We start from the raw sequence: 23,297 nt of genomic DNA, 5'->3' as shown, positions 1-23,297 counted from the left end.
TAGATGGCTTCGCTGTATGGTGGGCAGTAGAAGACTTACCTATCGCAGACCCAGGCCGCTGCCTCACCCGCTCCGACGTCGCGTCGACCCCTTCGTCTACTCGGTCATGCCTAGGGAACGCCTCCCACAACCGCTTTATCCAACGGTCTAGCATCTCGTCGACTTGGTATTGATGGAAACGAACACACAAGCCATGCTCAGCAAGGCGCTGAAGTTTTGGCCGGAGTCGCTCAGGGTCTGGACTTTGGTTCGCCAAATCAACCACCAACATTTCGACCCTGTGTGCGTTGTCTTGACGTATGGGCATGCGGCACTTTCGACCACGTGAGGGCGCCCATCCAACGCAGCGGCCGTCTTGACAAAGCTTGAGCACCGCTTCTGGGTCCCAGCGGCGGCCAGACGCATCGCCAACCACGGCTGTGGGGGTAGATGTGGAGACAGGCATGCTTCAAAGAGTATGTATGGGGCAAATGCGCAATGGTATGGAAGGTAAAGTCGTGATGATGTGGAGTTCTAATGCTGGATGGTGTCGCCCAAGTCTAAATATACTCACCAGCGCCGTCTTCTTTGACGCTCACAGCGCCTCTCCGGACACTGACATACCTCCGCTTGCGCCTGCTGAATCTGGAAGACCATGGTTGTGTTCGACGCTTCTGAGACGGAGTAGCTGGCCAGGCTGCAACCTCTCCGTCCCTCACTGGGCGAACGCTAGGCGCAGCGTAGCATACCAGGTTCTTTGTCGCGTAGGAGCGAGGCCGCGCGCCTGTGATTTCATGCATCGTCTTCTGTCGAGCGTGGGGTAAGTTATAAAGTAGTGTGGTAGCGAGGCTGTGCGGCACAGTCGATCCCAGCGGCTTCCTGGAACGACATCCGTTTCTGGTCGCAAAGCGATAACCGGCTACCGTTGGACCAGATCATTTGGAAAACGGAACATGAAGCGAAACGCGCTCGAGCCTGGACGGTGTGGCTGCGAAGATGCATGTCTTCGGGTATTGCGACACCTCCGCATCCCACGCAAAAGGATCAATCGAAGGCGCGCGCTGAAGCCTACATCAGCATTACAACGAAGGTTTGCAAGATCTCAGTGCGATGTAGACTTCTGGGTCATTCACTACTGTCGTTTTTGTTGGGTAGGCGTCGAGCATTGTCGTGATATGGTGACCTCAGCATCCCCGGCTACGGAGTATTCGATGAGCCTTCTTGCATGATGCGCCTCGCTTCCTTCAGGTCATCGGATATCTCATGATCCCAAATCCAAGCCATTCTCGACTGCGCATTAATCCGCAGCGCTTCCAAATCGTCGCCGACGCCTTCTCCTTCAAACTCCCACAGCATACCGGCTTCCTTGCTCGTTTTGACCAGCTTTTGGCTGCGCGGCCTTCTTACCGAGTCGTATGCGTGGAAGACTTTGTCGAAGCTGGTCTTCGCATGACACTGCGATAGCAACTCGCTCAGAATGTACACATCTTCGATACACATTCCCGCACCTGCGCCTTGATGCGGTGTCGATGCATGAGCGGCATCGCCCACTAGGCAGATCAGTGGCTTAGCGCTGTAGTAGATTGATGCAGGTGGGTGGTTGAAGAGCGCCCAGATATCAGGCTTTCGGATGTTTTGCATGATCTTGCGCACAGCAGGGATCCAATGCTTGTAGTCTTCCAGCATGTCCTCGCGGGATGTTTGAACTACCCAGTTCTGATCTTCCCACGTGGGTCGCGAGGAGAAAGCGACGACTGCAAGTACGTTAGCTACGCGGGTTGACGGGCGAGTGGAGTTGTCGTACCGTTGAACAGCGTGCCGTTCGCAATAGGAAATGTCAGCACATGCCCGTGATAGCCCATATACATCTGCGGCGTTCTTGGTGTCTCATTGCCCAAGATCTCAACCGCCTCCGACATGGGGAGCAGCCCCCGATACGCATACTTCCCCGAGAAGACCGCCTTCGCCGCATCCGAATCACCCAGCACGATAGATCGCACGCGCGATTTAATCCCGTCGCATCCAAGCACCGCACTGTGCTGCGCAGTAGACCCGTCAGTAAAATGCAAGACCGCGTCGCCAGAGCCGTCGTCTGCTTCAGTAACCTCAAGTACCCTCTTCTTGAACCGCGCGACTCCTTCCGGTACCAGCTTCACCAACTCATCGACGAAGTGAGCCCTGTGCACGCCCCCTCCCGGTCCCTTTATCCCTGGTATAACAAAGATCTCTTCCCCTAGCTTGACATCCTTCTTTCTTTCATCTCCCACGCGCACGTGGAACCAATTCGGTGGGTCGGTAACCGTGTTGCCTTTGCTACACTTAACGAATGCTTCCGCGATGCGTGGATCGATGAGGGCCATTGTGCGAACCATAACCGGCGAGAAGCCGACACCTGCGCCTATCTCGCCAAAGGCTTCGGCGGACTCGTAGAGGGTGACACTGATGCGTGGACATTTAGTGAGGATTGCGATAGTCAACGTGAGGCCAGCGATGCCGCCGCCAACGATCGCGAGGCTCATGGGGTTTCTTTCAGCCATCACCGTGATGGGTTGGGGAGATTGCAGACTTGATAGCGACGAATGCAATGTGAAAATGGCGGCGATATGATGATCGTGGAAACCATTGCTGACAACATACTGTGCACCTTACGCGAGCTAGCTTCCACTCCCGAAATATTACTTCGAGGTACGAGTGCAGCTGCTTGGTGGTAAGATGACCCACATCATAGGTGGGGCAAGCTTATGATACTTCAGTGCCATGAAGAAGCGGCACGGCAAAGCTTGCGTCGCTTTCGAACCGGGGTGTCGCCTGGTTAAAGACAGATGCGCTAACCACCTGTATGGCAATGAAGGTGAGGAGACATGCGGATCGACCATTGTGCTGCGACGTGCTTACCGGCATTCAGTGAACTGCCGCTTACTACCGTTCAATGCCAAATCCAGACTTTGCGAATGTACTGATAATGACAAGATCTTCCACGACGATGTATTTGCTTGGGGAAACGAAAGGTTCGGACTGCGCCCAGAGAGTCTGGAGCGTTGTTGGAGATTTGGCGCGGGCCGCTGCGGTGGGGTTGCCTCTTCTCCGCCTCGGGCGCCGTTGTGGATCTGAACTCTCATCCCGAGCCCGCTAACTCATAATGTAACGGCATACCGCAAGACTAGCTTCGAAAGAAGCATTGCCACCGACGGCTTCATATAACGATAGGTCGTTGATCCATCGTTCTTATAGCCAAGTCGCGAAGGATGCGGAGAGGGCTCAATTCCGCACGATGCCTACCAGCCCCATGTCGGACACTTCTTTCGTGTAATGACCGCGCATCCTTCCGCCTACCACATCCAATCACAAGCATCGCGAAGTAGACGTTATGAAGAAGCGCAAAACGTCCGCTGATCCTTCTCAACAAGACGTCGCACATCAGGTCATGACCGAAGGCTTCACGGCTCGTAATCGAGGTTATTGTGCCCGTCCTGGAATGTTTCCGACAGTCAGAGCTCGAACAGGGCGTGGTGCGACGCGGTGAGGGGATATGTGTTGACCGGGCGTAATTCGAGTAGCCTTTCGTTTGGTCTGCGGTGAACCTTGACCCTGCCCGCATCGCATGACGAGCTGTTACTGATAGTCGACTTTGATCTGCTTCGCAGCAATCACTTCACCCCTCCTTCGTTCTTCATCACACCCCGTCGATATGACAGACGCCAGCATTGTCGAGAAGGGGGTTCGCGTCGACAACTCGTCGGTGTCTCCAGCAGGCTCAACATCCGAGCATGGCTTTGATCGCGCTGCAGAGAGGCGACTTATTCGCAAGCTCGACCTTCGAATTCTGCCAGTGCTGTGGATACTTTACTTGGTTAACTTCATCGACCGGTAAGTCTAGTTGGATGACCTTTGATCGTTGCGATGCCTTGCTAACTCGCCCTCAAGAGCCAACATAGGGAATGCAAAGATCCAGGGCATGGAGACAGAGCTGAACCTCATTGGCCAGAGGTTCAACATCGCCGTGTGGGTTTTTAACCTGGGTTACCTCGTCGCTGGCATCCCGTTGCAAATCGCCTTCAAGAAGTATGGGCCCAAGAGTCTTTGCGTAATGATGTTCTGCTGGGGCATCACCGTGATCGGATGCGGACTCGTGAAGCGATGGGAGGAGCTCGTTGTCTGCCGTCTGCTGGAAGGCATCGCCGAGTCGGCCTACATCTCGGGAGCGGCATACTTGATCGGCGCGTATTATTCGAAGCGCGAGTACTTGACGCGCTACGTCTTTTTTTGCACCGCAGGTATTGTTGCGGGCGCAATCAACGGGTTCGTTTCCTCGTTAATCGCTCGCATGGACGGTACAGCCGGGTATGGAGCGTGGAGATGGTAGGTTAACTGTTGAGTCCTTTGGCGTACATCTACTGACGTGAATTAGGATCTTCATCATCGAAGGTTGTGTGACTATCTTCGTCAGCATAGCCTGTTGGCCGATCGTTCCCCCATTTCCCGAGCAATGCAAGTTTCTGTCTCCCGACGAGAAGGCGCTGATGCTAGCTCGCATAAAAGCTGATGGGGGTCATGTTGCCGACGACGAGATATCGTTCAAGAAGGCGTTACATTTCCTCAAAGACTGGAAGATCTGGACTGGGTAAGTGGCATGTATGTTCTTGCGCATAACTGAACTGATCGTGACCAGCGTTTTGATGAACATCGGAGTGACTGAGAACGCAAACTCTCTCGCGAACTTCCAACCGACCATCCTAAAGGGCCTTGGCTATACCGCGACGCAAGCGCAGGTCCACACGATCCCTGTGTATCTTGTCGGCGCCGCCTTCTCGGTCATCTTCGCGTACATGAGCGAGTGGCTGCAGCGTCGGTATCTGTTTTACGTCCTAGGTTGGGCAGTTCTCGCGACAGGTCTCATCGTGGAGATTGTGCACCCGTCCAACCCGGCCGTGCGGTATTGCGGCATGTTTTTTATTGCCAGTGGATGCTATCTCGCGATGCCGATCTCGATTATCTGGGTCTCGATGAACTGCGGTTCTGGGTACAAGCGGGCCGTGGCTATTGCTGCAATTATCAACTTCGGTACTGCAGGGGCCTTTATTAGCTCTAACGTTTTTCTGTTTAAAGAGGCGCCGGTGTTTCGTACTGGGTTTAGTACGGGTCTCGGACTGGCTTGTATCGGTGTTGTTGCTGCGACGGTAACATTCTTTGGTTGCAAGAGGGAGAACAAGAAGCGCGATGAGGCAAGGTTGCAGATGCCGGAGGTTCTTGACCAGAGTACGAAGGCGCTGGGCGACGATCATCCCGACTTCCGCTTCGCGTTGTAGGCCGGACACGATGATCTGGGGAGGCACCGTTGGCATGTAGAATCGGGATGAGACGACAATGGAAAGGCGCCGTTCGGTGAGCCGTAGAGCAGGCGACTCTTCATGGATTGAGACGTTCCCGAACCCTTCCCAACCAGTGACTGACGTTTCACCAAGAGGCTGCGAGCTGACGTTAGTTGACTTGAGATTAGCAAGAGATTCTATGACGCGGTCGCGTTACGTGAGGCACTACGACGCGCGCTGCCAGATGCTGTGATGACGCGCGCTGCGTACGTCGGTGATGATAGCATCACTACGTACTCACGACGATGAGCTTGCAATATAGATGGCCGCACTTGTCGTACAGTCGCTGGCTGCCGAGATGATGGCGTTGAAGTGTTAATGGCGGTCGGATGGTGTGGTGTGTACCTGAGAGATGGTGGCCAATCGGCGGTCCGACGCCAAGCAATTGCGGCGCGTCATCGCGGTGTTCAACACCACGGCTTCTCCACCACAACGACATCTGCAGCCTCACGAGTATCGACGTTGAGCCGTCATTAGTGCTGTAATACGCAGGCGCTTCTGCGTCACCACAATGGCTGCAATCTGGTTCCTTCCTTCGCCTGGGCCTACGCGATATGACAATTTTTTGCTAGCTGCTAAGAGTCGGCATAAAAGCCGCGACACGATAGGCGCTTGCTTCGAGTTATTAACTAAGTGCATGATAGGCGCACGCGCTGGGTAGCTTGTGAGTCGCGAAGGCGTCCGGACTCGGGACCTTGTGCATCCGAAGCTACAGAAGGCGTCCGGACCCGGCCTCTGTGCATCCGACTTTCGACGTAAGCGCTAATGGATTCTCTGCACAACAATATCAGGGCTACAAGGCTGGAAACTTCTATGTAACACCAAATCATTGGTGGATATACGTACCTGTGCGCAAGCATCTTCCAAGATGCAGATTATTGTACCGAGGAGGGCCGTGTACGTTTTTGGTACGCTTGACGCTACAAGAACTTTGCTGACCCCGTGTTAGAAAGTTAAGCCCCTACCTTCAAATTTCATGCCCTTGGTTCAACTTCCAGTGCACAGTAGATGCAAAAAAATGGCCGAAGTAGCGACACTTTTCAACGAAGATTGGGAGTTCCAACGCTCTGGACAAACTGGCTGGAGCAAAGTACACCTTCCTCACGATGCTATGCAGGTAGAAGGGCGGCGGGAGGACGCCCTCGCTGGAACTCATGGCGGATTTTATCTTGGCGGAACGTACAAGTATCGCAAAACATGGCAAGCGCCTACTACTCTGGAGTCCAAAGTGGTCGCTTTGAGTTTTGATGGTGTTTACCGGCACAGTCGCGTGCTGGTGAACGGCACAGAAGTCGGCGGTTGTCTGGCGGGCTGGACCAAGTTTGAGGTTCGCGTAGACTCTTACCTGAAGCTCGGCGAGAGGAACACCATCGAAGTACATGCCGACAACAGTGAACAACCTAACGCGCGCTGGTACACTGGAGCCGGAATTCATCGCAGCGTTCATCTCATGGTTCGAAACCACAATCTGCTTTGCAAGGACGGGATCAGGCTGGCAACGCTCTCCGCCAGTGGAGTTGCTCTTCTCACATTCGAGGTCTTACTCAACAACGAAAAGAAGGATGACGTTGAAGTATCTTTCGAGCTTTCGAGAGGAGGAAGGAACGCGATCCAGTGGACAACAAAAACGACAACGTCTGAGCTGAGACAAAACTTCGAGTTATCGAACCCAGATCTATGGTCCGCTGAGACTCCGAATCTCTACGACTGCACTGTCGTCATCAACGGCGATCTCTATAAGTTCAAGTACGGTCTGCGCACTCTGCAGTTGAAGCCTGGTCATGGATTCCTGGTCAATGGCCAGACTGTGAAGTTGCGTGGTGGTTGCATACACGCAGACAACGGTATCCTCGGCGCAGCATCGTTCAAAGCTGCGGAACTGCGGCGCGTGTCGATCATGAAGAAGAATGGCTTCAACGCTATTCGTATGTCGCACCATCCATGCTCAGAAGTCCTTCTACAAGCATGTGATGAGGTAGGCATGTACGTCATGGATGAGTTTGCCGACTACTGGTACCAGGCAAAGTCTAAATATGACGATTCCAACACCTTCAACGAACGCTGGGAGTACGAAGTTGCTTCTCTTGTGGAACGAGCTCGTAACCACCCTTCAGTTGTTATGTACTCATTGGGTAACGAGATCACTGAGCCAAAATCCGCCTACGGACACACGATCGCGAAGAAGCTCCTGGACCTCACGCACAAGCTGGATCCATCCCGACCTAACACTATCGCGCTCAATCTTACGCTGGCCCTGATGATGTTTTCAAAAATCCCGCCGGGGGATCCAAATACTCCTCCTGCAGATAACAAAGGCGGTCTGGGGGATTTGGCCTCTAGCACTTTCTTCAACATCATCGCCAGCATGTTCCTCTCATTCATGCGGTACTTCCCAAAGTTCAATCACACCAATGTTGTGACCAGCAGACTCTATTCGTACATGGATGTTGCGGGCTACAATTATGGAGATATCCGGTACCAATCAGATGCCAAATTACACCCTTCAAGGATGATGCTCGGTACCGAAACCTGTCCACCTGATCTTCCTAGGAACTGGTCCAACGTTGAAAAGATTCCGAACCTAATAGGAGACTTCATGTGGACTGGATGGGACTACCTTGGCGAGGTAGGCATTGGTGTGCACGACTATGAGGCAAGCAGGTTTACCCCTATAAAATTGTACAAGCCTTGGCCACATCTAGTAGGGGGTTGCGGCGCTTTAGACATCACTGGCGTGCCCAATGCTTCGGCTTTCGTAGCCCAAGCGTGCTGGAAACTCCTGTCTCAACCCGTAATTGCGGTACGTCCATTGGACGTCTCTAACTTGTATTACAAGGCGACGCCCTGGCGAGATTCCGATGCGATCGAGGGCTGGGGCTGGAAGGGTTGTGAGGGCCAGAAGGCTTACATTGAGGTCATCACTCAAGAAGAGGAAACAGAACTTTTCCTGAATGGCCGCTCGCTTGGGCGCGCAAGTAGCAACCAAGCCAACAGATACACCGCTAGATTTTCGACAGCTTACGAGCCTGGCGAACTTCTTGCTGTTGCATACTCTCGCGGACAGGAGCGTTCGCGCTCCACGCTCCGCTCCGCTGACGTTGCTTCAGTTAGGATTGTCAACGAGAAGTCCGGTGAACTTGTCGCAGACAGACAAGACCTAGCGTACCTGGAACTTCAACTCGCTGATCAAGAGGGAAACATCGAGATGAATGACGACGATACCCTTACCGTCGAGGTACATGGAGATGCCACTCTGGCAGCGCTTGGGTCTGCGTACTATAAGAATCTGCATGACTTCAAGGGCAATGTTCATAGAACATGGCGAGGGCGAGCCTTAGCAGTGATACGTTCCGGCAGTACGTCTGGAGACGTTGTCGTTACTGTCAGCAGCGTAAGGCACGGATCTTCGTCGATTACAATAAAGCAGAGAGCTCAAGAGTAGCGTATCGTGCCGGTGCACAAGGTTCCCTAGTGTAAATCGGATGTTCACCCATCCGAAGAATACCCAGAACAAGGACGTCTTCTAACAAGAGCCGTTTCCGTCGTTCATCTTCGTATATATGTCAACTAGTTGTTAGCGACCTTACAAAGATGTAAGTGGTTTCGAGAGTGAAGATGCTGCTTGTCGTCATTTGTAAGTAATTCCACGACACCAATACACATTCGCGCTGCGAGGAAGACACATTGTCAGAGCATAGAGAATTTACACGGTGCAAATATAAGAGCGTGGTAAAGCATTAAACGAGTTGTTGACCATTATCATCATGTAACTAGGTGATTGCCTCAGCGAGCCTTAACTTTTCGCCTTCTGCACACAGCTGAATACAGCCTGCATTGAGTATTCAAACTTCCACCCACACCCATGTAGCTATCGCAAATCAAAACTCATCATCACCTTCTTCCCCACCGCTTCATGAACTGACTAGCTATCCGCAAGCCCTCACTGCGTGCGTCAGACATTCTTCTTGCAGGCTGGAAGTCTAATAGGAGTCAAAAGCGCCAAAGCGCATCTTCTTCCTGGGCGGAGACTCCTTTCCAGTGAGCTCCTGCCTTTTTCTGTTTGGCCGCATGCCCCCTTCATTGAGACGCTCGTCGAAATAATCGGTGAGATATGTCTTGATGTTCTGAGTCCAGCCCTTCTGACGACCGGTCGATGCAGATATGTCATCGTCTCGATAAAGGCGAAAGAAGAAAACTTCCTGGGCTTTGATGGGAACTGGGTAAGATAGCTGGTGGGAGTGAGCGATTGGATCGATTGCACCGTCTATTACAGTCTGTATTGAGGGGGGTGAACTTACCTTGGTCACTGGATGGCGGTTGATCAGTTCGTAATACTGCAGACGGTCGGCGCGCTTGAGGTTATACCGGACCACTACTCGTGTCATGCCATCCTTCAGCGGCCAGACTGGAATGTTGTCAAGCTTGAGAACTGAGCCAACTGATGAGCCTCTCTTGATCTTGATGGCTTTGAGGTTGTCGAGAGCCGTCTGCGTCTCGGTGTCGTCACCAACAGGCTTGGAAGCTTGTTGGCGCAGCACATCGGCCCTAGCTGGTCGAACTCCAACCCAGAGACATAGATCGTTGCATGGGAGGTTGTTGCCGATATCCTCTTCTTCTTGGGTGGTCTCGACCACGTCATCTACCCGCCGGCTGGTGCTTCCTGCGTTGCTCCAGTTCTCTACGCAGAGCAATGTGTGATCTGCGAGGATTGGTGCTTCGATACCGATGAGAGCGGAATTGAATGCATAGCGGTATGGAGAGTGGGATACGGGCTCCATATTGTGCTGAGGTCTCTGCGACGTGAGTGTTGTAGGAGGATGGAGAGCAATCCAGTGTTAGAGTGAGTGCTTATATACACCCTAGCGTCCCCGCTAGCAGCTGCCACAGCAAATGCAAGGTCACCTCTGCCTTCACCTTTACCTGGCTATCTTTAGCAATGGAATGAGGCCTCCAAAAAGATCTCCTGGCTTTGGTCCTGTCATTCTAAATTGATTGAGTTGTTGTTGCAAGCAACACTGTGTATGTCAGACATATATTGGTGAAGAGATGCCTTCGGTCTTCTTAAGTCAGTTCTAGGGCTGCTCCGAATAGACCGTCTATTGCAGATGGTCGGCGTAGAAGCGCAAGCATGCTATATGACGCCTGGGGTAAATTGTAGCACTTTGATGTTACTATTACAATGGCTTGGCTTTATTCATCAGCGACTTGACAAGATGGAGAACTAAAAAGGATCACTTCCTGCTTCTATGTGAGGGCCTCGCACGGCTTACTCATAACGCATGGGTCATGGCTGTGCTAGCAAGCGCAGGTTGTTTCTGTTCCCAAGCGCGTGTCATCGAGCGCAAGACTGAGAGGTATAATGTAGTCATGCTGGCGAGGATAGGAAGAGTGGGCGTGAGCGGGCAAAGTGTAGAGTCGCAGAGCAAAAGGATAAGGGAAGTGTTGATGTGCAGAGGTCGGCCCTGCCGTTGGCGTTGCGGCGCTAGCGCCAATCATGGGAAAGCGCGAGCCCCTATGACGTCCGGCAGCCACGCTCCTCAACCCGTGGACCCCCAGAAACCACACGCGTAGCATCAACATCATCTCATGCGACATTCCCGAGGTCTGTGCCTACATTCGCGACTATGCATACAACCATCGCTTATCCCGACGCCATAACCGTCCTGCCAGTATCCGGTTCGCTGTGAATCTATCTAGAACGGATCCGGATTGCGCCACTGACGACTAGATACGAGATCAATTGTCGCAGGGCAATTTGGCACACCGAACGGAACATAGCCACCCACCGTCCCATACTCGCCATGGCAGCCCTCAAAGACATCCTTGGCGTGAGCCCATACATCCGACAGCGAAGCCTCGCACTTTGACCAGTCGCCCTTGTAGTGGACTTGGACCGCACACGTCGTAACCACATTCGCCCACCACCTTTCGCCGGGCCTTTTGTGAACCAGCTGCACCTTGTTCCGATCGAGACCCTCCAGCGTCGCAAAAGCGGCTACACAATCATCGTACTGCGCAGACTCGCTCGTGGTCTGGCAAACAACGTCGTCTATATTGGGATGGGAGAAGGCGAGCCTACCAAAGTCAGGCTCAACGGGCGAGTCTTGTTGGTACCACTCCGGGTAGATCGACGTCTTGTACTGCTTATCTGAAATCGCTTCGCCGGCGCCGCCATCGAGGTCGACATCTTCCAACTCAAACGCCATATTGTAACGGCTTGGGGCGCCCGGTTCGCCGTTCTCAATCGCCTGGTTCTCTCCCTTCGTTTTCGCAGGACTCCATATGCGTGGATACGCGGGGTAGACCCCAAACTTCTTTTGCATGTACCGCGCGATGGCAAAATAGACATAGTTGTCGTTGGTTTCGGCCGCAGCCTGAACGTCCCTCGCCGCCAGTAGTTTTGCGCGGCCAGACTTGTACGTGAAGATTGCCTTGCCGCCTATCATTTGCTTGGTGTCGTAACCTAATCGTGTCAGTCGTACGTGGGAAGTTACAACGATATGCTGTAACACTCACATCCCCCCTGACAGATTTCCGTCTTGGAGTCGTTGACATGTAGTAACTCGTGGAGAGCGGTGCAGGCTATATTCAGTAATCAGCAAACGAGATTTGGTCGCAAGTTGAGCATGTAGTTCACCTCTGCTTCGCATATTCCTGGTGTTTAGCCTTAATTGGCCAGTCGGGTCAGCGAGGATACGCTTCTCCAATTCCGCGTGGTCCTTGAGAGTGGAGAAAAAGGCAGGACAAAAGTTGATACCGTCGTATGACCACGAACCTTTTTTCGTGGGCATGTAGTAAGCAGAAGTTGAATCGTCGCACTGTTTCGGCTCCGGATCGTCGCAGTGCATTTCGATATAGCGTTCAAACCACCAGTCGGCCCAACCCCGCCCCCATGACGCTTGAGTGGCGCGGTGAAAAGTATCGTAGATCCGCTGCCGGTACCCAAGGTTTTCGCTCGGTGGACCCCAATATTCAATTGCCGCTTGAGTATCGAAGTTTATGATCCTGTGTCCGCCGCCGGTATTCGGAAGGAGTTCGTCGCTATCGTCAAAGGCCGCATTAGCGAGCATTACGCCATCCAACCACGCTTGACGGATGATACGCTCTTGTTCCGCACTGCATTGCGAGTTCTTGAAAATGGGAGTAGTCTCAATACCCACATTCTGTGCACTGCAGACTTGGAAGAGAGACGTCAGGAGGCCAACGATGAGGACTCGTAGTACCTTGGAGGAATGCATATTCGCGAGCTTATCTCGAGGTAGTTTTTGACCAGTGCTGTTGGGGGGTACAATGGGCGGGAGGGGTACGTTGTGTATATATCAGAGATCCAGGCCGTGCGCTCTTTCTCTGCTGCCTTGGCTCAGTCCTTCACTTCGCGACTTCACTGCGCTACCCTAAAAGCGGTGAAATTGATTGCTGCAATTATCTATGTCCAAACCAGCCTGACTATTCCAGTACCGCGGACTACAGCGTAAGTCTTGAGGATGAAGAGGTAAGGAGAATGCCAATGTAGCAGGCACAACATTTCATAGACTTACATTTGAAGGACCTCCGGCTCGATATAGCCATGATAACTACCTGTGAGCTACAGTTCGCCATGTCTAGCACTTGTTGTAGTCGCCCGGTCTCGTATCAGGGCCACAACATTCCTTCCCATTTTACAACTCATCTCAAGTGACGACGTAACTTCATTCCCACCACCAAGCCAGAAGACATCCTCCGCTACCTGAATGTCTCCCGTTACACCCCTGCCGTCATCAAATTTCGGAAACGCTTTGCTCCATTCTTGTCGATGAACCCAGCTGAACCCGATGTCCGTCGCATTCTGTCCCTCCTCCCAGTACTTTCCAATCATTGCAGCAAGTTCGCCTTCTGAGATATACTCTAGAGACACTACACGGTACAGGTTTTCGTATTCAAACTTACGGTTCCCGCATTCATCGCTGTCGTAATGATCAGGTCGTTCAACCCAAGGCTCCTTGCGCCGAAGTCGGTCTTCCCAGTAAAAGCCCATATCGTCCCACATAGATAGCGAGATCAGGCTGGACTCCGCAGATGTTGTTAGAAGGCGGCCTGGGATGTCGAAGTCAGCGGATAAGTTGAGATATTCCGGTTTGAAGGCATGCTCCGTAGCAAAGTAGGTAACGTGCGCTGTGGTATAACTTGGTGGTGATAAGAGGTTCTTCGGCAGCGAGCCTAGCTTTTGGAGGCTGTCAAGTAGTGGACTCTCATGAATCAGACCCGCCAGCACGACTACATCGAACTCGTCGTTTCCATGTAATGTTAGATCTGATGCATCCGCGATTGAGAGTTTGTATCGTCGATCTTGGCCATGTTCAATTCCAACCACCTCGCTTCGCAGTTGCAAGTCCCCTAGCGAGGCGTTCATCATTGCGCCTACGAGCCGGATGTTACCGCCGACTAAAGATGCTTCTTTTGACTCTCTACAAGCCATCATCGCATCGATAGCACTAACCTGCGTCAGATCAAGAGAGGAGCGCGCGCGTACACATGGCTCGATGACCTCGGACTGGAATAGCCTGCTGATACCAAGGCCTGTAAGATAGTCCGCAGCGGAGAGTCTCGCGATGCCGTCATTCAGACCCACCCTTCTAAGCTCCTCATCAACTCTGCTGAAACGGTCCTTACGTCCAAAATGCTGGAATTTCCCTTTCGTGGTGTGAACCGCTCGCTGGAAGAGTGCAGGCGAGCTGCCGTACTCGTAACGCATGTGGATACGTCTCCAAATCGATGGAGACGTGAAGTCGCACGAGGCCTGCAGCCCAGGGTCTAACTTCAGATCGTTCCAATGGAGGAGACGCAAGGTATCCCATACGGACATGTTGTTGGACCATACGACTGGTTTCACAATCCAGAGCAGACCGTGCTCGTCTAACCATTCGCTCAGTCTCAAAGCAAGCAATGGCTTGCCGATAATTTCCTTGCCGTTCCAAATGCCTGTTCTTCTAAATGGGTTGTAGAGACATCCCAGAAGCGACCAGCAACCTTTCTTGTCTAGGAGAGTCAGACCCAGCTTCTCAACGCTTTGCGTGATGCATGTATCGTCCGTAAAGAAACTGGCAGCGCCAGTTTCGAGAATGGTCCGGTTCTGGGTATCCGGTACCACGAATGAAGCCACTCGTCCGCCGATACGTTCGCTAGATTCGAAGATCGTGATCGAGAGTGGTTGACCCGGAGGAGCATTCTCGCGTAGATAGTACGCTGTGCCAGCGCCGCTGAGTCCTGCACCGATGATGGCTATCCTCGTCTCCTTATCGGGTGCATGTTGGAGTCCCGCTTGACGGTCGTCGGTAAACGCGCAAGTGAGTGTAGCGAAAAGCGAAATTAGAGCGCAAAAGATCGGAAGCGCCATGGTGGAGGTGCAGTGGAGTGGAATGGATGCGCTGAGGGAATTGTTGGTGGACGCGGTGTGCGACGATTCACTGGCCTCGTACACGGTAGGTACGACCATGACGTAAGCGCACGTGCTGCACAACTGAAGGCAATCGCGCCTGTATCAACCTCTTATCCAGATCTACAATGATACAGCAGAAATATCTACCAGACTTGTAAGACCGCGAAGGGGAGTAGATTGCGCACGTTCTTCGAGGCTCTTGCGACCTTCCGCACCACTTATGAGGTCTTGTTGGGGTCCTCGAGACACGTCTCCACCACTTCTTTCGTTCCTTCCTCGTTCTGCAGCTTCAAGCTCAACCGCTCCAACCGCTCCAGCAACGCCTTCTCGGTCTCCCTAAATCTCTGTTCCTCAGCCTCATCATCCTCGTCGCCCCCAAGATCTCCTGCGGTTGGCGTCTTGTCACCCTCTCCACTTCCTTCGACCGCCACGTTCCCATCCGTGGTCTCCTCATCTTCACTCGTGCCATGGGCACTCCCCCTCATCGCAGCAGCCCTCCTCTTCTTCACCTCTTCCGCTCTCTTTAGGCAAATATCCAATCTCTTGAGACTACTCTTGGGCCACGACGTCTTGTAATCATGGCCTCTTTGTGCCGTCTTCGCGCCCTCCGGCAAAGTCACCCAGTCCAGCTTACTCTCCACGTGAATGTGTATATCCGGCTCCATGAGCGACGGAAAGTCCAATGTGCCAACTCTCAGCTCAACGACTGCCTCACCCAGGTGGTTACTGGCCCAAAGCTGGACATGACATTGCGGACACTCGGCATACCGATCGACAAGGCCCGGTTTAACCTCTCGGCTCAGGAACGAAGGCTTTGTTGGAGATAGAATCTGGATGTTATACAGTTCGATGTTCAGACTCAGGTAGAACGCGCTACCGGTCTGCTTTTGGCAGTCCATGCAGTGGCAGGCATAGCAGTAGAGCGGGGCTGTAAGGAGCCTGTAGCGGATGGTATTGCAGACGCAGCCGCCACTTAGCGCTGGGAACGGTTTCGATGTGGACATAGTGGTGCTCGTGGTGCGAATTCGGTCCGGCTGGAATGGCAGTGATTGATAAGCTAGGGCGGGGTGACACGTGGGAACTCAACGCTATGACGTAGTAAACGACCAAGCCGCTAATGGGCATTTCGAGATTAGCGTTAATCTTCGCGCGGTAGATTCGCGACTTCACGATACTGCTGAAAAAGGTCACTAGTAACATTCGACAGTAATTCGAGGACTATCGCGATAAGCAACTACCTTCTTTTAAATAAGCTTGTAAAGAAGCATTAAAATAAATATATAAGCTAGTAGGTATTATTAAAAAGATATCTAAGTCTAGTATAGCTCTCTACTAGTTTTAAAAAAGTTATAAAATAAAAGTATATAATATATTTTTAGTAGTATAAAGAAGCTTAAGCTAAGCTTTATAACTTAGTACTTAAAAATTACTTAGTAAAGTAGCTCTTTTTATAGTAATTAAGTAATAATAATACTTTATATATAACTATAAAACTTATAATAAATAATTATAGCTTACTATTATAATAAAGTAACTAAATATTATAATTTTAAAATAATATAAATTCTTTTATAAAAATATTTACTTATATAGCTTCTCTTTTTTTTTTTTTTTTTTTTTTTTTTTTTTTATTAACTAATACTTTTTTATTAAGCTTAGTTTCTAACTTAAATTCTTTATAATATTTTTTAATACTAAATATTTAATAGTAAGTAGCTTTATTTTTTTTTTAGTAGCTTACTTACTTATATAAAGCTTAAAATAGTTTAAATTTTAGTAAATTTAAATAATAACTTAATTAAATTAAGTATATTTTAAATTTTTAAGCTTTTCTAAAAGTTTTATAAAAAACTTAAAAAGAAGTAATACTATATAAACTATATTATATTAACTAAGTTAGTATTTAATTAGCGCGCTATAATTAATATTCTAAATATAGTTTATATTTACTAGCTAGTTATTAAAGTTTTCTACTATAAGTATTTACTTTAATAATACTTTTTTTTTTTTAATATTACTAGCTTTTATAACTTTATCTTTTAGTAAAAGATAATAAAGTAGTAAAGAATTTAGATAAATAAAACTAGAAATTTATTAAAAATATATAAAAGAACTTTAATATAAGCTTACTAATTAAAGTTTTTATAAAGTCTAAAGCTTAATATAACTTAGTAGAATATACTAAAGCTTATTAGACTTAGATCTTACTATCTATATATATATTATCTTAAACTAAAAATACTATTTTAGTTATTTTTACTTTTTTAAGTTATATTAGCTTAGTAGTTTAAGACTATATTTTTATATAATAACTAAGATAAATCTCTTTTAAATTTAGAGTTTAAATCTCTACTTTAGAAAAGTAAAGCTTAGTATTTCTTTTAGAAATTTATATATAGCCTAAAGTAAAGGCTATCTAGAACTAAATTAGTAGTTTTAGCTAATAAATAAGCTTTTATTTATATATATAAGCTACTTAAAGCTAGTATATATATATTTAGCTAGAAGTTTAGCTAGAATTTAAAAGAAAAAATAGTATAAAGTTTAAAGCCTAATATAGCTTAGTAGAATATACTAGAGCTTATTAAGCTTAAATCTTACTATCTATATATATATTATTTTAAACTAAAAATACTATCTTAGTTATTTTTATTTTTTTAAATTATATTAGTTTAGTAGTCTAAAACTATATTCTTATAGTTTTATAAATTATAATAAGTACTTTATAAAGTAGTAAAATAAGTTAAAAAATTTAGTTATAAGTATTAGATAATTAGTTATATTTAGTTTAAGTACCTTAATTAGTAATAGAAAATAAATATTATTATTCTAAGAGTATAGTAATAAAGTAGATAAATCTAAATAGAGAAGTATTATAATATAGAGATTAACAATTGTATAAGAACTATCTAATTCTATAGAATATCTAATAACTTAACGCTTGCATGCGGTAGAGTACAGCAACTTATACTATTAGTCTAAAGAATACTACTAGAAGGTATATAGTCTATCTATATAGCCTTAAGCGAAGTGTGTACCTAGAAATTTCGCGCGACTGCTAGAAACCGCGTTACGTAAGAAACCTATACTTTATGCTGGCGGCTATAATCTTATACACGTTGATAAAACTACAGACACTAGGCCTTTTAAAGTCGACAAAGTAACTAGCGTTCTCGTGAAGGGGTTTTTAAGGTAGCTATTGCTGCTCACGCGGTATATTATTATTTACTAAAGAGAGTATACATAGCAATGTATTCTTTGAACAGAAACACGGGATGCTTATCTACGCGCAGTGGCGTGTATGTAGAGGGTAATCGAATGTTCTGTTATCCTCTAGTGGAGTGATAGATAATGTCACTGAGTTTTGTTAATAGCAGGAAGAAGAAGAGTGAAAACATGAACAATACGTAGGTACGACACCGTCAAAAGAGAAGAGAAGGAGCAGGGAGAAGGGCAAGAACAAGAAAGTCATCAAGCACCGACGGTTCCTCGATCGAATGGCCAAGATGAGCGGCAAGGACATCTTCGCGTCCCGGTGCAACAAGCTCCTTGAGCCTTATGACAATATCTTGGTAAAGCACCCTGAGGAGAAGATAACCATCTGGAGTTGATTCTACAAGGCTCTCATCATCATCGCCGTAGCGTTTCACCGACGTTACTCCGTTGAAATCCCATTATACTCTGGTGTCTTGAGCACAAAGGAGAGGGATGACCTCTTGCACAAGTGGCAGACGGTGTCGCAAGCGACGACGCTCATCGGCTTCCAAGCCAAGGCTGGTGGAACTGGGCTGACCATCAACGAAGCGTCGCAGGTCACCTTTGTGGAGGTAAGTGGATTCCATACAATACCGATACTATGTATATACTGACCTTGACTTTACAGCCCTGGTGGAACCCCCCCGATGCGCTGCAAGCCGAGCGACGCGCCCTCCGCATCGAACAGGAAAAGCTTGTTCGCGTCTGAGTCCTCACCTGCGGTAACAGCTTCTCGGATGCCGTCATCAACACTGGTGCACTGCGGAAGCTGAAGGTCATAGACAAGATCATGGCCGCGTTACGAACCGCAAAGGGAGCCGAGGTGGAGACCCCGCCACACGTTCCGCAGTTTGGCATGGTACCGTATAGTCCCTACACGCGATTCAGAGAGATGGATGCAGCAGCGATGCGACAAGAAGAGGAGAAACAGGCGAGAGGAGCGACAGAAGAAGACAAGGCTGAAGAGGGTGAAGAGAGGCCTAGCAAGAGGCCCAGGCTCCCAGAGGGCGCGTACGCCGAAGATCATGGTGCGGTTGAAGGTCTCGTAGGGCTTGTGGACATTTCTTCTTGCAACCAGGTCGCACCCCATATCAGGCGGTTACAACTACGCAGTCGTCCCCAGAAGACCTTTCTCGAGATGTGGTGGGGAATACACAACGGAAGCCACGGAGCTCGCAGCAGTAACTACATCAATCGCACGTATTTGAACGTCAGCATCTCACAGACAGGCTGGCATGTGTGAGCATCCAAAGGTACATGTACAAGATACTTTGTTACATACTATACACCGCATCCTACACCGTCGCGCTCTTAAAAGCATCCCGCGGTATCGACATGGCAATCCCACTCTTAAGTGACGGGCTATTAAACGAGCTCTTCAGCCCGTCCTTCTCTTCCAGATACTCGCCTTCCCTCAGATTCAGCGTATCCATAATCCTTCCAACCTCATTCTGCTTCTCAACCTCGTACTCCTCGGCAGAAAGCATCAGCGTCTCGCCGCGCGCCTTGTTGATCTCCAGAGGCTCGTGTTCGATAGCTGCGGGCCATTTACCGGCTGCGTAGAGGGCGTCTTGAATGTCGGCCCACCGCACGCTCACGCCTTCCAGTGTGTAGGGCTTGACGGGCGGCGTCTTGAGTGCTTTGGGCAGGACGGAACGGGCAATGTAGTGGTCGCGGGATCCAGCCTGGGCTTTTGCTTCGAAAGCCTGCTCGAGGGTGGTGATTTCAGCGCGATGACCCGCGAGGATTTCGCGATCCAACTCCAGGTCTGCCTCGGAACGTGTAGGATCGGGGTTGTCGAGCGCCTCCTGCAGGGTGCGGGCCTGGAGTTTCAGTTCATACAACTTCGTCTCAGCGCCGAGTTCGTTGGCAGGCGCCGCTCTCTTGGTGAGATCTTCCTGTAGGTTCTTGAACTGCTCCGCTTTTCGCAGAGCGTACTGCAGCTTACCCAGGCGGGTCTCGAGGCTCTCTTTGGCAGCCTTTATGCTCTTCTGATCGGCCTCGTTCTGGTTGTGCTTCATCTTCAGCTTGTGGTCCATGGACCGTATTTGGCCCTGCAGCCACTTGACGTTATCCGTGGGCTTTGCCTTGGCCAGCCCCGCATTCGCCAGAGCATCAATCTGCTCCCACCGCTTGTCGAGGAAAGTTGATACCTTCTTCTCCTGCTCTACCTGCTCTTCCGCCGTCTTGGCTCCATGCGCCTCTTGTATCCGCAGCACCTCGGCCAAGTCGGCGCTGGTGTTGGCGCGCTGGTCCATGATCTTCTTGACCCTCGTTTTCTTGTCCATGCGCTTGAACTCGGGGTTCGTCTTGTCCCAGGCAGTCTCGTGCAGTCTGCGGAACTCGCGTAGCTTTCGGAAAGCATTCTGGCCTTGGCTGGGGGTAGGGAAGGTGAGGACGCAGTGGGGAACCCATTCGTCTGGACGTAGGGCGGGTGGCTTCGAGTGCTTGCCAATGAAGGGAAGTTGTTCGAGGTGGTGGTTCTACAAATTAGCATTGAAAGTGGTAAGTTGTGCATTATTCATACATCTAGCAGTTCCTGCAGCGAGTAGATAATCTGATTCGACTTGGTGTTGCGGAAAATGTAGATAATCTCGCCGTGCTTGGCAGTGCCTTCCGGGTCCACGACGTCACGAAGAGTGTAGGGCTTGACGGGCGAGATCACGTGCTGGGCAGTCGCTTGTCGTCTTGCCTTTTCGTTTACGACGGTCTGAATGCGGAGGTGCTGCGGATTCGACTGCCTTTCAACATATGCGGCGATCTGCTTTTGCATATTGGCAACATGCTGGGGGGTGACGCGGCTGGCGGCGGTGGGACTGGCGAGAGAGATGGGCTGTAGTGGCGGCTTGTACCGCAGCCGGGCAAGAGTTCGAGGCATGGCGGCGGGGTGGTGATGCCAATGGCCGCCACGATGGTGGTGGATGAAAGTTGCGAGTCTCAAAAAGCACGGGCCAGGCCGCGGAGGTCCGCTTGATCCAATACGACAGCTGGGAACCCCAAACACGCGTTCACCCAGCAAGCTTCCAAGCTTTACTATGCGCTGCGTCATTGCGATTGCTGGGGCGCTTGATCTAACCTATAGCAATGCCTCAATGATACGTTTCTTTGGAATATTCCGCTCCCGCCCCTGCTTACCCACCAGATCAGCGACGTAATGGCCGGCGAGTCCCAGGCAGCCGAGCCTAAGTCTCCACCACGTGAGCGCCCGTGGCTGCTTGCATATGTATGCGCGTCGAGAATACAAGGGTTGTAGTCGCTGATAGTCTGCCAGAATCGCAAGCTCAGACACCTCCAAGGCATCACCATCCGCAACCTCACGCTCAGTCTATCACCCCCAAAGTCGCGCGGGCGGACCATCGACGATGAAGCTATACCGAGTACGCTCAAGTCGCCCACCAAGGCGCTGGCGATGAGAGAGAGCAGGGGCCTGGCGCATTCGCGATCTTCGAGCGACCTCACCTCTCCCGAAGACACGCGGCGCAGCAATGGCGGCTTGCGCGAACCTACCCCGAACACGGCGACCAGACCCGGATATGGAAGGGGACTGCGACGGCGCTCGACTATGGAGTGGACCAATGCGACTCCGCTGTTCCGCCAGAAGAAGCTGGAAGACATTACCGCAGGGCGCATGGCGGACACCTTCTTCAGCTTGCATGTCGAGGACCAGGACGACCCGGTCTACATCTCCGAAGTCGCAGAAAAGGCGATGAACCCGAACTTCAAGTTTTTCGATCTCGGACCCTGTGGTCCTGGTGTCACGCGACTCGACAAACTTACTGTCAGGGTGTGGGCGAAGAGCGAGACGATGCAGGATTGGCAGTACCTCATGGACTACACAGTACAGTTCAGGTCGCTGCAGTTCATAGGCAGGACGCTTGGAAGCTTCAGACACCCACTACCGCAGAACTGCATACTCTTCCACATGACGGACGGAATCTACACCAGCTTTACAGATCTGCCGGTAGAGGAGCGAATGCGCCCTGAACTTCTCGCACCGCCGAAGAACAACCCAGACGGGAAGGCCCTGACTTCTTCGTCATACGATGCGCTGATGCGATTATCAACACTAGACGACTGCATCCAGGATGCGCTGACTACACGGGACCGGATCGCCGACGAGATTGAGGGCATACTTGCGGCGAACAAGGAGGATATCTGCACGGTCGAGGCAGTTCCCGAGACGGAAGAAAGTCTGCGGACCGTCCAGGCTGCTGTTACTGCTGAGAAGAGGAGAGTGGTGGCTGCGCGGAGAAGGCGGGACGAGCTTCAAGCCAACATCAAATATCGACGAGAGAAGATGCAGGCGGGGCGGGAGTTGCAAGCGAAAGCCGAGGCCGCGCTTGATGAAGAACGAGCAAAGTGTACCGAGAGTAAGGAACTCATTGAGAAAGCTGCTGAGGATATCACTGGCCAACGGCGAAGGGTGTGCGAAGATCTCCTCAGGATCTTCCCTATCGAGCCTGTTCAGGGCAAAGCGCTCGCATTCACGATACGAGGCCTTCTCTTACCGAACTCCAATTTCGACGAAGTAAATCCAGACGTTACTTCGGCAGCGTTGGGATACGTCGCGCAAGTCGTCAACTCACTATCGCCCTATCTCTCCGTCATACTACCGTATCCAATATCGCCCCACGGCTCGACATCGACCATTGACGACCCACTCGCCGTTACGCAGGCCAATCAGAACCCCCAACGCACTTACCCTCTCTACATGAAGAACGTCGTCCGTTATCGCTTCGAGTACGGCGTCTTCCTCCTCAACAAGAACATAGAAATCCTTTCCAACTCTCTCGGTCTGCGCCCCGTCGACATTCGCCACACACTACCGAACTTGAAGTACCTACTTTACGTCGCTACCGCTGGAAAAGGCGAGCTTCCAGCGCGGAAGGCGGGCGGCATCAAAGGCTTGTTGCGGCAGGATGGGGTACTGTCCAGAAAAGGAAGCATGGACAGCACAGTGACCGCGAGCAGCGTTGGCACACCGACGACTGAATTGAAGAAGAATCTTGAGATTGCGGGGAAGAGATTGGAGATAAAAGCAAATGGTGCGCCTACTCAGGCACATGGTCATGCAGGGAGCAGACTAAGACCTGCAGCATAGCGCATATGTATGTTTATCGGTAGAAGACATGTAGTCTAGCTGTATTAGTAGGTGACAGCAGCCATGTAGATGCAGACACCAATGATCGCAATATAAGCTTCCATATCACCGTTGCTTTTGGTCCGGGTAGCTCCCCGACCCATCACCCGCCTCGATTGCTTGTTCCGACACTTGTGAC

The 23,297-nt window shown here is 50.5% G+C and overlaps 10 protein-coding genes across 10 annotated transcripts; 4 read left to right on the top strand and 6 right to left on the bottom strand.

The window, feature by feature from the left end:
- Positions 1–1,176: 1,176 nt before the first annotated feature.
- Positions 1,177–2,516, bottom strand: J4E79_006015 (uncharacterized protein; the record flags this gene model as incomplete). Its single annotated transcript, XM_049354890.1, has 2 exons — positions 1,177–1,733; positions 1,784–2,516. 2 exons carry the CDS (start codon positions 2,514–2,516, stop codon positions 1,177–1,179), a joined length of 1,290 nt encoding a protein of 429 aa, XP_049211013.1.
- A 1,151-nt stretch (positions 2,517–3,667) lies between these two features.
- J4E79_006014 (uncharacterized protein) lies at positions 3,668–5,285 on the top strand (the record flags this gene model as incomplete). The annotated part of the gene is made up of 4 exons (XM_049354889.1): positions 3,668–3,846; positions 3,904–4,320; positions 4,388–4,600; positions 4,649–5,285. 4 exons carry the CDS (start codon positions 3,668–3,670, stop codon positions 5,283–5,285), a joined length of 1,446 nt encoding a protein of 481 aa, XP_049211012.1.
- A 1,081-nt stretch (positions 5,286–6,366) lies between these two features.
- On the top strand, positions 6,367–8,790 carry J4E79_006013 (uncharacterized protein; the record flags this gene model as incomplete). The annotated part of the gene is made up of 1 exon (XM_049354888.1): positions 6,367–8,790. The coding sequence occupies one exon, from the start codon at positions 6,367–6,369 to the stop codon at positions 8,788–8,790; it is 2,424 nt and encodes an 807-aa protein (XP_049211011.1).
- Positions 8,791–9,328: 538 nt separating this feature from the next.
- Positions 9,329–10,126, bottom strand: J4E79_006012 (uncharacterized protein; the record flags this gene model as incomplete). The annotated part of the gene is made up of 2 exons (XM_049354887.1): positions 9,329–9,577; positions 9,647–10,126. The coding sequence occupies 2 exons, from the start codon at positions 10,124–10,126 to the stop codon at positions 9,329–9,331; spliced, it is 729 nt and encodes a 242-aa protein (XP_049211010.1).
- Positions 10,127–11,041: 915 nt separating this feature from the next.
- Positions 11,042–12,586, bottom strand: J4E79_006011 (uncharacterized protein; the record flags this gene model as incomplete). Its single annotated transcript, XM_049354886.1, has 2 exons — positions 11,042–11,811; positions 11,986–12,586. 2 exons carry the CDS (start codon positions 12,584–12,586, stop codon positions 11,042–11,044), a joined length of 1,371 nt encoding a protein of 456 aa, XP_049211009.1.
- Positions 12,587–12,933: 347 nt separating this feature from the next.
- Positions 12,934–14,721, bottom strand: J4E79_006010 (uncharacterized protein; the record flags this gene model as incomplete). The annotated part of the gene is made up of 2 exons (XM_049354885.1): positions 12,934–13,824; positions 13,858–14,721. 2 exons carry the CDS (start codon positions 14,719–14,721, stop codon positions 12,934–12,936), a joined length of 1,755 nt encoding a protein of 584 aa, XP_049211008.1.
- Positions 14,722–14,981: 260 nt separating this feature from the next.
- J4E79_006009 (uncharacterized protein) lies at positions 14,982–15,767 on the bottom strand (the record flags this gene model as incomplete). The annotated part of the gene is made up of 2 exons (XM_049354884.1): positions 14,982–15,489; positions 15,532–15,767. 2 exons carry the CDS (start codon positions 15,765–15,767, stop codon positions 14,982–14,984), a joined length of 744 nt encoding a protein of 247 aa, XP_049211007.1.
- Positions 15,768–18,114: 2,347 nt separating this feature from the next.
- On the top strand, positions 18,115–19,261 carry J4E79_006008 (uncharacterized protein; the record flags this gene model as incomplete). Its single annotated transcript, XM_049354883.1, has 5 exons — positions 18,115–18,170; positions 18,209–18,335; positions 18,384–18,590; positions 18,647–18,715; positions 18,788–19,261. The coding sequence occupies 5 exons, from the start codon at positions 18,115–18,117 to the stop codon at positions 19,259–19,261; spliced, it is 933 nt and encodes a 310-aa protein (XP_049211006.1).
- A 52-nt stretch (positions 19,262–19,313) lies between these two features.
- J4E79_006007 (uncharacterized protein) lies at positions 19,314–20,896 on the bottom strand (the record flags this gene model as incomplete). Its single annotated transcript, XM_049354882.1, has 2 exons — positions 19,314–20,501; positions 20,546–20,896. 2 exons carry the CDS (start codon positions 20,894–20,896, stop codon positions 19,314–19,316), a joined length of 1,539 nt encoding a protein of 512 aa, XP_049211005.1.
- Positions 20,897–21,172: 276 nt separating this feature from the next.
- On the top strand, positions 21,173–23,119 carry J4E79_006006 (uncharacterized protein; the record flags this gene model as incomplete). Its single annotated transcript, XM_049354881.1, has 2 exons — positions 21,173–21,241; positions 21,290–23,119. 2 exons carry the CDS (start codon positions 21,173–21,175, stop codon positions 23,117–23,119), a joined length of 1,899 nt encoding a protein of 632 aa, XP_049211004.1.
- Between the last annotated feature and the right edge of the window lie 178 nt (positions 23,120–23,297).

Source organism: Alternaria viburni (assembly GCF_023758015.1).
Source record: "Alternaria viburni strain BMP 2772 chromosome Unknown scaffold_11, whole genome shotgun sequence".
Lineage (NCBI taxonomy): Eukaryota > Fungi > Ascomycota > Dothideomycetes > Pleosporales > Pleosporaceae > Alternaria > Alternaria viburni.
This window is presented reverse-complemented; position numbering and strand designations above follow the sequence as displayed.